General features: G+C 47.8%; 1 protein-coding gene across 1 annotated transcript in view; it reads right to left on the reverse strand.

Annotated features, from left to right (window-relative positions):
• The window catches only part of CCDC187 (coiled-coil domain containing 187), a 282,400-nt gene that overhangs the window by 137,416 nt on the left and 131,937 nt on the right, over window positions 1-13,047 (reverse strand). Inside the window, exons 13-14 of the mRNA XM_078640350.1 lie at window positions 4,911-5,021; window positions 192-310 (exon numbers count right to left, since the gene is read on the reverse strand). Of these exons, the coding sequence (XP_078496476.1) occupies window positions 192-310; window positions 4,911-5,021 (230 nt within the window). The remainder of the gene's footprint in view (window positions 1-191; window positions 311-4,910; window positions 5,022-13,047) is intronic.

Raw genomic sequence — 13,047 nt, forward strand, 5'->3', positions numbered from 1 at the left:
CAAATCGTTCATGAATCTGGTCTTTATGTTGGACACCTCTGATCCATACAATAATGCTCCCCGCCCCTTTGTTATCAAGTCAATACATGTGAGTGCACCAATGCACAGGTGCCACCTAACAAATGCCACTCTTGTACCGCACAGAAGCCGTGGTGGTACTGGGATGAATACAGTTCACCGGTACGACTTACCTTAGCACATCTGGATCCCACTGGACAGGCCCCATGTGCTTTGCCAGGCTTGGAGACTGCCGTTCTCTCAGTTTCTCACCACCATCTCTCATTTCACTTTGTTTCGGTGGATACAAAGTCTGTAAAAAGGAGATAAAAAGACACGAAGAACGATGTTGCACTTTTCTGTTTTGTAAATTCTTTTTGTACTACATAGGGGACGCTACCAAAAATCAATTTCTTTTTTTAAAAATTGAACAATGCCTAATCTAGTGACAGGGTTATTACAGCCAAATTCACTCGAAATCTGCACCTTTATGATATATGTATGTAAGGGAGAGAACAAGACTAAAAATAATGAAAGATGGGTGGCGTTGTACACCAAAAACATCTTCATACTGTAGGTCAAATAATGCCTCCCATAATGATGAATGCTGCAGTTTTTAATGGTTCTCAATGTATCGACTTGGGAATGATGACATGTTAAAGTTAGTTCTATTAGGATGCCTGCTCATAACCTGCAGGCCACTCACCGATGTCATAGTCGAGGGCTTAACTCGCTGGGCACTTCTGTTCCAGGTTTTGAGGATATCCAGATACAATATACTTGCACATAATTCAAATACAAATAATCTACCCAATCAATGTATATCGCATTAATGTGGACCTACTTTAGATACCCTGCACTATGTATGGCGTGTTTGATCTCACTCAGAGTAATTTTTTGCCAATGATTTCCCTTCGTATAAACGTTCGCCTTTTAGCTTGGTATTAAATTGTAAGATTTTCTGCAGATTTTCTGAGGGGGCCCTGTGTGTGAACTCCGCACAGCGCAGCTTTCTCAATTCGGCGAAAGATGAAAACTACTCCTTCAGAGGTTCGTTTTGATGTTGCTGCTGTCCTCTCTGGGACTGCTTTAATGGGCATTAAATCAAACCCCTGTTGGCTGTACCTGTGCAGTGTGCAATAGGCTAAGGACCCATGTAAACACAGTTGCCTGTTTTATAACTCTGGCCATTTTGACCCAAACTAAAGTGAATTTCTACTTAAAGGTTAATAAAAACAGAGATGGAAACCCCTGTACACAGTGTGGAGTTAGGTGTGAAATGTATGAAATGCAGAAGATGATGTAATGACTCCAGAAATAAAAGCACTGAAGGATCTGTTAGACGTGGCATCTTTTGGTGTGGTCTCCCCTCACTTTTTGGCTTCTGACCTCCTGTTTGGATGTTGTTTTGCTGGTGTAGGACTTTGAGCGCTTTGACACTGCTATCCAGTGCCAAAGCGCTGTGTTTGTCATCCACATACCAGTGATCGGTGTGTACATGATTGGCTGATTTGAGTTAACTGTAAGTCCTTTGTCTAAGGGAAAGACATATACCTGGGGCATGCAACTCAAATGCTCCTCCGTGGTCCTGCAGCGCTGGTTGTGCCACCCACAGCGGTAGCTCTTCAAACCTGCCACTCGGCTTGGCATTTAAAAAACTACTTGCCAAGGTTCTGCATGTTTCTCGCCACATCTGTGTACTCCCTGGGGACAGGGTGCATTGTGTTGAAGAGGTAGGGCTACATGCACTAGTAGTGAATGGCACTGGATGGCGTGTTCAGTACGATCGGGCCTGCTTCTCGCATGAATTAACATGGTGGATCTGTGGAAAGTCTGTTGAAAGGTACTTCCTACGTGCAGAAGAGTAGCAGTATAGTGTTTTGTATAGATGAGTTAGTAAAGGCAAATCCTCTCTTGTAGTAGGAGTGGATTTGACATTACTAATGTTGAAATGCCACTTTGGGAAAGTGGGCATTTGTGTGCTGCTGGCTCTGTGTGCCTGTTAGCCAGTCTCCAATCCAAATCTGGATGCTGGTGGGGGCAGTTACATCTGTGTATTCCTGATAGACAGCCATAAACTAGGGGATCAAGGAAAATGCAGACCTCTTACTCTGAGTGGCCTTCGGGGACGGATACAATGGGTAAGAATTGGCACCTGAATTCCAAGGGGCAGGGTCTTGGCCCCACTAAAGTTATTGAGCAAGTCTCCCAGGGTAGGATGGCAGACAGGACATTATTTAGAGAGGGTATGTGCATTTCAAAGGTGGCCTTTTAAACTGATCTCATCTACGAAGGCCATTGTGGTTATAACTACTGGGGCTCTGCCCTCAGGAGTTAGAGATGCTTTTGGGATGTGAACCATACTACGCTGGTTTGACACTGGGACATTGACAAGAGGAACCACTGGGGCAGGAGGAACTGCAACTTGATTATCCACAGATTTGTGGTGGCCTGGGGCTTATCGTGCTCCAGGAATGGCATAATTACATGGTGGATTTTTCCTCGATGTTGCTGGCCTGCAGCTAATTGCCAACTGTTGTGGCCCAGGTCCCTAAGCACACTCCAAGGGTCAGTTGGCTGGTCTCCTGTTCATGAGATCCCAGGTACAGAAAGGATCTCCCCATTTCCACAAGATCGTATGGACCATGCAGGGTGCAGTAAAAACAGTTGGAAGTGATCATCGGTTGGGGTAAGGACCGTCCTGACGTTTGCAGTAATCACACTGTATAGAGGAGTGTACTCGTAAAGTTTAGCAGCCCACCTGGGGTGCCATAATGTGAGGCATTTGAGGAGTGCTGGGGAAGTTAGTCAAGTCTGAGGGACCCGAGCTTGCAACTGGAAACCTGTTCTAGCTTCATAGAACTTGGTCTCCAAGGGGTGTTGGGGGACATTTGCCGAGTATGTGGGACCGCAGCTGGAAGCCTAGACAGTCTCCGACCTCCGGATGGGGAGGACGACAGTGTCTGACATCGCAACCTCAGTCTGAGGACGTCAGCTCCCTCTCCCCAGACCCATGCCACAAGGGATTATTTTATTGTTAACACGGTGACTGGAACCAAGGGGTCTCGTTGTGCCTTGTGTGCACCCATGGATGGTTGCCGGGAGCAACTACAGCTCACACCTCTGCCTGGGGGGATACATTTCTCCAAACTGGAAGCATGCCTACTTCCGGTGTCACAGTCTTTTTCTTACGGGGGTATAGTGATTCCGTACTTGTGAAGGTGCCGCTGGGTGCCTGAAGGCCTAATCTGGATGGACGAAAACATGTAATTGTTTCCTTCCGCTTTTGGTGGTCCCCACAGTCTAGAAAAAGTGTCATCAGCGGGTGCAATCTGTATCGTTGGCTGGTGTAGTTTAACTGGCTGAGGGGCTGGGTCACAAGACATAGTCAACATCTGTGATTTCTTGACCATTACAACTGTAATGAGGTATATGATATTGGCAATGTTGTGTTTTTTGCTAATATGATAACGGAAAAGTGGAATACCTCTGAACAGCCTGCATATATGTTTCTGTTGTTGTTGATATGGGAGGGATTGCTTGGATCGTGAATACCTCAGGGAAGTATGCACGCAGGTTTATATCACTTACGAGGCTGAGGGGATAACGGGGCAAGTGAATATCTATGACTAGTACATATATGTTCATGCCGTTCTGCGGCTAAAGGAAGAGGTCATATACTTTATAAATAAATACATAAAATACATCAAATGCATATAACTGTAAAGTGTATATCCAATTTGTATGTCGTTTTGCTTTCAATGTGCGTGTAATACAAAGACCAGTGTGTTATATATAGGGTGTGGAATTTTTTTGTAGTGTACTCAGTGTGTTTCAAGTGTGGTCTTGTGCTAACACTTTACCCTTTGACCCTGACGATAAGCCTGACTGCTCTGTGCCAAGCTACCCAAGGGAGAGCACAGGTTATTGGACACGTGTATCGTACTCATCCTATCTAGGACAGTGGATTCTGCCTGGCTTTGATGCATCCCAGCCAGCCAGAAACCGAAGGTTCTAACAGGATCTATCTATAGAACACCTTGCATAGCACTAATATATGAATCCATGTCACAGGAACACCTTTTTTGTAACAGCCCTGCCACGTTTCCTAGGTCCATGTGTGGTACATTGGGCCAGTCCAGGTTTTTTCTTTTAATTCTGGTACTCGTAGTCTTGTTTATTCCATAATAAAACAGGACTACAAGTCCCAGATAACAAAAGAAAAAACCTGGACTGAAGAAAAGCATCACACATACACATGGGAATCTTTACAGCTATGTTTTGTGGTCTTGGGCTCTTTTACCACTAGCATGCATCCTGGGACTTGAAGTCTTTAGTTTAGTTCAATAGAATCTACTGAACTATCGCACCTGAAAAAATTATTTAAAAAACAGGAAAGTTAGGACTGGAAATGTATTCTCCTCATAACACAGTGGTATATGATTGCCTGGTCCTAACAATAGCCTAATTCTACAAAACTGCATGAACTGGGTTCACTCCAAGAGCCAACATAATAGAGTATTGTATTGTATTGGATAATTTATATAGTGTTCTTTGGCCAATACAAGGACTTGAAGAGCTGCGGTTCACTGCCTTTCCAGAGCACATGCTTGATTGATTGTTAGTTTAGTCACTCCTTTGCAAGAGGTGTTTAGTGAAATGTGTGAGGTTTTCAGATGTGCCCCATTCATGGAGTGGTCAACTGGTAACTGCTCATAAGCACGTGTTGGAGAAAAGTGTGAAAAAAGTCAGATTTATACATGTGGATGCCTACTGCATCATTGACTTTCCAGTGGGTGTTGCTGGAAAAAGAGGCCACCACCTCACCTCACCTCATCCGCCCAAGACCATTGCTGTGTGTGGAAGCACGTATGGTAGCCTCTGAAGGAGATGCCATAAATATTAAATATTACCTTTATCCTGCTCCTGCGCAGTTCGTCCAGAGACTGCTGCGTCTCCTGAGCCTCCAGGTCCACTTTCTGTCTTATGAGTGCAATTTGTTTTTCTTGTTGGAGTTCATGGGCCTAAAAACAGCAGAAAGGAATGTGAGATGCAAATCTACTTCACATGAGCATTGTGGAGTGTCACAAATTTGAAAAGCGATTAGTTATTTGTAGCAATAGGCCTGGAAAACCACATTGAGTTAGCTGTAAGTCCCTTGTCTAGGGGTAAGACATATACCTAGGGCATGTAACTCAAATGCTCCTCCGTGGGCCTGCAGCACTGATTGTGTCACCCACGGAGGTAGCTCTTCAAACGTGCCACAGGTTTGCCCTAGTGGGGCCTGTGTGTGCAGGGTACTGTTACTCGGCTTTTGCATTTAAAAAGCTACTCGCCAAGGTTCTACATGTCTCTCTCTACATTGGAGCACTCCCTGGGGACAGGGTGAAGTGTTGATTTCATTATGATGCCCCATGCTGACCTTCCTGTAGAGCCCCTTTTGTCTCCTGGAACACCAAGCACTATAATCCGGTGGTTACTATCTGTCAAAGAGTAAAAAGCCAAGTGTTCAGCTGTATTTTGAAAAGGCTGTTCACTCGTTACTAATCACAGCTGGGCCTGCAAGCTATTCCGAGCTTGAGGGCTCAAGAGGGTAAAAGATCTGCTTCCTGATTTTGCTCGCCTAACCCTGGGGACCCTGGTGAGATGACTAGAAGATGACCGTAGAGTTCTAAGGGGACAATAAAATGGGACCCTATTGGACAGGTACTCTGGCCCAGACTGATGGAGAGCATAATTGTCAAGGTTTTAAACAGGATCCTCTTCCTAACAGGTAGCCATTGTAAATTGTTCCGATGGGCAATCATTGACGCCTATCTGGGAAGACAGAGTACCAGACGGGCCAATGAATTCCACACTATCTTAAATTTCCGCAACAGATATTGAAGAAGGCCTGCACACAGGGCATTAACATAATCCAATCTGGATACTACCAGGGCCATAATCACAGTGGTCCTAACAGGTAAAGAGAGAAATTGTAGACTTTTTTTGGCCATACGCATCGGGCCAAAGCAAATGCCAACAACTGTGGTAATCTACGCTTGAAGGTCAACTGCTTATCAATTTTGACACACAAGTTCTTTTCTACTCCAGCTTGGACCTACAGTGGAGGGGTCTCATCCGGCCAGTGCGTTTGTAGATTCAAAGTAAAATTATGGCCAAAACTAAGGAGCTCATTCTTATTGAGGTTGCACTTAACTTGTTTAAGACTCATCCAATGAAAGACCACAGAGTTCACCTGCCTCCGAACCTGCCCTGCACCCGCCAAGACAAACACCAGCAGCAACCACCTCAAGTGCATCCTGATCAACACCCGCTCCGTCCACAGACATGCCGTGGAACTCTGGAACCTCCTCAACGCTACATCACCGGACGTCGCCTTCCTCACGGAAACCTGGATGAACGCCTCCTCTGCACCCGACATCGCCATCGCCATCCCAGACGGGTACAAGATCATCAGGAGGGACCGCATCAACCAGACCGGAGGTGGCATCGCCATCGTCCACAGGAACACCATCCGCATCACGACCGACGCCAACGACTCCTTCGCCGCAGCCGAACATCTCCACTTCCAGATTCACACCGACCCTAAGACAACCCTCAGAGGCACCCTCGTCTACAAACCCCCGGGACCACGCACACAATTCAGCGAAGACATCACAGACTTCATCAGCCCGCACGCCCTCCCCTCCACTGGCTACATCCTCCTCGGGGACCTCAACTTCCACCTGGAGAACAACAAGGACCGCAACACCACCGCCCTGCTGGAAAACCTCGCCAACCTCGGACTCAAGCAACTGGTCAACACCCCCACCCACTACGCTGGCCACACGCTTGATCCCGTCTTCTCTTCCAGCAAGTACATCACCTTCAGCCACGCCACCGGACTCCACTGGACCGACCACAGCTGCGTCCACTTCAGCTTCAAAAGATCCACGACACACCACCACCCTCAACAGGTACCACACAGGAATTGGAGCAAGATCACCGCAGACCAGCTCACCACCTCCCTCAGCCAGAGCCCACCCGCCAACACAATGGACCCCAACGAAGCAGCCCGCAACTTCACACAGTGGCTGACCGCCTGCGCCGACGACCTCGCGCCACTAAAGAACCCTCCCAGCAGACCCAGAAGCAAGAAGGCATCCTGGTTCACCGACGACCTCAAGGACTCCAAGAAGACCTACCGCCCCCTAGAGAAAGCCTGGCTCCTCGACCGGACCACCGACAACATGACCGCCCTCAAACACGCTACCCACAAGCACCACCAGCTCATCCGCACCACCAAGAAGAAATCCCTGAAGGAACGACTGGACAACAACGCCCACGACAGCAAAGAGCTCTTCACTATCGTCAAGGAGTTCTCCAACCCCAGCACCGGCACCAACGACATCACTCTGTCACAAGACCTCTGCGACTCCCTCGCCTTGTTCTTCCACCGCAAGATTGCCGACATCCACAACAGCTTCGGCGCCCCACCCACGCAACCAACCGTCGAACCAACGCCCCCCACCGCCACCCTTCGCACCTGGACCACGGTAACCACCGAAGACACAGCCCGCACGATGAACACCATCCACTCCGGATCACCGACCGACCCCTGCCCACACCACGTCTTCAACAAGGCCGACTCCACCATCGCACCCCAACTCCGGAACATCATCAACGCCTCCTTCAACACCGCCACCTTCCCGGAGAGCTGGGAGCACGCCGAGATCAGCGCCCTCCTGAAGAAACCTACAGCGAACCCCACCGATCTCAAACACTTCCGCCCCATCTCGCTCCTCCCTTTTCCTGCTAAAGTCATCGAGAAGATCGTCAACAGACAGCTGACCGCCTTCCTCGAGACGAACAGATCCCTCGACCCCTCGCAGTCCGGCTTCAGAGCCAACCACAGCACCGAGACCGCCCTCATCGCAGCCACCGACGACATCCGGACCCTGCTCGACAAGGGGGAAACAGTGGCCCTCATCCTCCTGGACCTCTCCGCTGCGATCGACACGGACTGCCACCGCACCATAGTCCAGCGCCTCAGCAACATCGGTATCCAAGAGAAGGCACTGGAGTGGATCATCTCGTTCCTCGCCGGAAGAACACAAAGAGTCCGCCTCCCCCCGTTTCGCTCCGAGGCCACCGAAGTCATCTGCGGCGTCCCGCAAGGATCTTCACTCAGCCCCACCCTCTTCAACATCTACATGAAACCTCTCGCAGCCATCGCACGCCAGCACAACCTCAACATCATCTCTTACGCCGACGACACCCAGCTGATCCTCTCCCTCACCAGAGACCCCGACACCACCAGAACCTGCCTACACGAAGGGATGAAAGACGTCGCCGAGTGGATGAAGGACAGCCGCCTGAAACTGAACTCGGACAAGACGGAAGTCCTCATCCTGGGATGTTCGCCCTCCGCCTGGGACGACTCCTGGTGGCCCCCAGCCCTGGGCACCGCACCCAAGCCAACCGACCACGCACGCAACCTGGGCTTCATCCTGGACCCCTCCCTCTCGATGACCAGACAAGTCAACGCCGTCTCCTCATCGTGCTTCAACACCCTGCGTATGCTTCGCAAGATCTTCCGCTGGATCCCGACCGAGACCAGGAAGACTGTCACCCAAGCACTCGTCACCAGCCGACTGGACTACGGAAACGCCCTCTACGCCGGAACCACAGCCAAGCTACAGAAAAGACTCCAGCGCATCCAGAACGCCTCCGCCCGACTCATCCTGGATGTCCCCCGACGCAGCCACATCGCCAGCCACCTGAGGAACCTGCACTGGCTCCCCGTCGACAAGAGGATCACGTTCCGGCTCCTCACCCACGCACACAAGTCTCTCCACGACCTGGGCCCCAAGTACCTCAACGACCGCCTGACCTTCTACACGCCCACCCGCCAGCTATGGTCCACCAGCCTCGCCCTCGCAGCCGTACCACGCATCCAAAGAGCCACCGCCGGAGGAAGATCCTTCTCTTACCCGGCTGCCAAGACTTGGAACTCCCTCCCCATCCACCTTCGGCTGACCCAGGACCATCTCGCCTTCAGGAAACAACTCAAGACCTGGCTGTTCGAGCAGTAGCATACCCCTCCCCCCAAGCGCCTTGAGACCCTCCCGGATGAGTAGTGCGCTATACAAATAGCATGATTGATTGATTGATTGATTGACAGATAGACAGGATTTGAAAGACTCTTGATCCAGTGTCTCATTTTTAAAAAAAAACATAAGAGTAACTGAGTGTCATTGGCGTAGCACACTATTATGGCCCCAAAGGAAACAACCAAAATTGCCAGTGGGGCCATATAGCAGGTAAACATTGTATCGCTTAAGGCCGAGCCCGGGGTGCTGCCACTAAGACAATACTCTTACTGTAGAAAACAACAATGGTATCCAAACCTCTTGCTATCTCCAGAAATGATCTTAGCCAGTTTAGCATTGAACCCCTGAAACCAATGTCGCCAAAACGGGCAAGCAGCCTGGAATGCGGCAGAATATCAAAGGCGGCTGAAAGATCTAACAAGACTAGTACTGCCTTGCCTTTGACCTCTAGGGTATGTTTGATCTCCTCAGATACCTCTAGAAGGGCAGTTTCCCTTCCCAGTCTCAAATTGAGTATCACGAGTCTCGACTCTTCCAGAAGAATGGGTTCAAAGGAGAAAAAAAGAACAACTGATATCTGCAGAGGGGGAAAAATGGAGGTCACTGAATTCAGTGCTCCAAGATTGCTTTGAATTTCTGCATTTTTTTTAAAGGAAGCTGAATGCTCACATTGTATGGCCGATGAATCTACATTCTGATGGCAGGCAATAGGGTCAAGGTGGCCCTGCTCCAAGATTTATTTTTTTGATTGGGCCAAGGGTGCATTTGGGTGGGCCACTGTGGCCCCAATTTGTCACTAATATGTCTAGCAAGGCCTGTGCACTCTTTTCCAAATCTCTTTCTTAATATTATCACTCTCAAAAAGTGTATTTTTCCATGTAATGTCTCTTTGATGGGAAGAGGAGGTTTCTGAGGAGGGCGTATCATACAAGTGACAATACTCTGGCTCCCTCTGTGTGAGCCTTCAATGAGAATCCCTCTTTATTACTACCTCCACCTGACCCCTGACCCCTGACTCTGCAGCACACTCCCTTACCGGCTTGATTATCCACTTTTCTACTACCCCTCTCCAGGGCACCTAATCCCACAGCTGATCTTGGGCCCCAGCCCCATATCAGCCACCATCCGGTTCCACTTTCATTATTCACAGTAAAAACCATTAGTAAAACCACCTTCAAACTTGAAACATTGAATATAGCAGTAAACGTAATTAGCATGCACTTTAAAGCATGTCCCACAGTAGCCTTAATGACCCAACTACTAATTAAATTAACAAAAACAGAAAGGCCAAGACCGGGACAGCTTTATCACTGGTGCGAAGTCTTTTTTGATTGCCCCACCAATTACCTCTTGCTCCATAGATGCCTTTACTATCACCCTCCAACAGTGCCCTTCATCTCTCCGTAGCCCCACCCCCTCATGACCTCCTCCTCTTCAGACTCCCTCACTGCCCCCCTCCACCAGTGCTCCTCATCTCTCCATAGCCCCTCTCCTATATGCATTTAATTTGTTGTATAGCGCTATTCATATCAGTGTAAGGGGGTAACACTACTGTACATCATACACACATCATACAGAGACAATAAATTAGTCTACAGGGAATGTCACATAAGCCAATGAGGATTACAAGGTGTAGGAATCATATGTCATCCATACTGGTTGGCAGTATATTTTAAGAGGGTATGGTTTGGGGAAGCACAAACTCAGGATTTAGAGAGTACTCCAGTAGTTGGGGGTCAGCTTTACTGATAAAAATGTATAACTGCCCAAACAAACTCTTTTTAGCAACATCAGAATAATGAAAGACTGGGGAAGTTCTAATTATATCACAACACAAAAAAAGCTAAGTTTGTATGCAGCTCCTTAATGACAGTTCATAGGTCACTGTCCTATTTTAGGATTGTAACTTCTGAACTGCAAGTAACACAAGGATCTCTGTGACAAAGGCAGAAACCTACTGAACTATCCACATGAAGTTCAGTGTATCTGCATTTAAAAACTACCAACAGACAAATGATTGCTCTCCAGCAGTATAATATATCACCAGAGTTATCTGGACATTTTTTTATTGTTGTTATGCATTGGTGGCAGATTCATTGTGAGGGCCAAGGCTCATGGTTGGGTGGGCCAGGCTTATGTTTTGGTAGGCCTGGCCCATCTGGCCCACCCGCTAGAACCGGGCCTGGATTCATCTCGGGGGAGATGGGCCATAACTCATGCAGGAGTGGTACAGCAAAGCTGTCAAAGGATAAAATGCAAGAAGGGAAACAACACCCTGGTTCAGTAAGAAAAATGTCTATTTTGGGGGTCGAGGGGACCCTCACACGCTTGTGCTCCGATGCTACTGTACGTGCTGCACTGATGATATATATACCCCTTTCAGCGGATAAGCTGTGCATGATGGAAAAGCTAAAAAATGAAGGGCCACATGTACGACCAGTTTTGTGTATAAAAGGGGTTTGCAACCCGTTTTTGCATCCGAAAACCTACATGGCCCTGGACAAACACTATTTTGCGATTCGCCAAAAATTGCCACTCACAAAATTGTGTTTTGTGACTTGCTATTTAGGAAGGGGCCTTCCCTTCCTAATTGCAAGTCTCTAGCCATGTATGAATGTTTTGCAACCGCAATTGTGGTTGCAAACCACTCGCAATTTACCGCCCTTTTGACGAGGGTGGTAATGGAGTCGCAAATGGGAAGGAGTCCCCATGGGACCCCTTCCCCTTTGTGACTGGCTCTAAAAATATTTTTAAGGGCAGGAAGGGGTCCACGGACCACTACCTGGCCTTAAAAAATTTAACAAAAACGTTTCATTTATTTTTTTAAATGCATCCCATTTTCCTTTAAGGAAAACGGGCTGCATTTTTTTTAAACTGCTTTATTGACAAGCAGTCCCAGATATGGGGGTCTGATGAGCCCAGCAGGCCACCTTCCCTGGGAGGGCCAGCCATTTCCAATGGGGTCGCAAATTGCGGATGGCTCAATAATATTCATGAGCCTCTCTATTTGCGACGCCATTAGGAATCGCAACCAGTGTCTCTGACACTGTTGTACATTCCAAATGGCGAGTCACAATTTGGGACTCGCAATTGAGTGCAAATTGCGAGTCGCAATTTGGAATTGTCGTACATCTGGCCCAAAGTTTCACTTGCTTACGCATATTTGTACAGAAAGATTAAAAGTGGCCGGGGGAGCAGAGAAGCGGAACAACACAAAGCTGGTGTGTTAAACCTCCCAAGGCACAAGGGACAGGTTTGAATATCGTGCAACGTGACCAGAAGAACATTTATCCACTTGTTTAGGGAAATTATCATTTTTCGTAACTATCGCGTTGCGCAGAGGTTGGTTCAAGTTTCATGATAAAGGGACCGTTTTATTAATTCAAGACCAGGATTGCGGAGGAGCATTTTATCGGACATTACTTTGGGCTTCTCAGTAAATACATGACTTACAAATAGTGGTGAGGATGGATGGGGCACCAATTTGAGAATGACCAGACTTTTTTTTTTTTAAAGAACCTTTATTGTTATAGCACGGAGAGACAAACATGGGCCTACAACCAGTCCGGCCGGCCGCTATTCAAATCGATTAAAAAGTAATGTAGCATAAAAACATACAGCGGTCCGGAGTTCAAAAGCTGAGTAGCATCCAGGATATATCATATAATTAAAGTACCATGCAATAATAAGGATCTGAGACGGTTCATTTTGTAATAACGAAAAATAAAATGAAAATCAAAGTCGCATAATCACACACACCCCAAATACAGCTAACTAAAGCAAAAGATTTTACGCCAGTGATGTACATAGATAAAAAAAGATGGGGGAGGGGGTATACGAGTCAGGATAGATGCAATAAACACCAAGCAATCATGGCGAACTAGCCCCACCCCTCAAGGCGAAACACAATATGGGAGACATGGAAGACGACGACATCGAAAAAGGAAAAGGGCAA

The sequence above is a fragment of the Lissotriton helveticus genome, chromosome 5_1 (assembly GCF_964261635.1).
Source record: "Lissotriton helveticus chromosome 5_1, aLisHel1.1, whole genome shotgun sequence".
Lineage (NCBI taxonomy): Eukaryota > Metazoa > Chordata > Amphibia > Caudata > Salamandridae > Lissotriton > Lissotriton helveticus.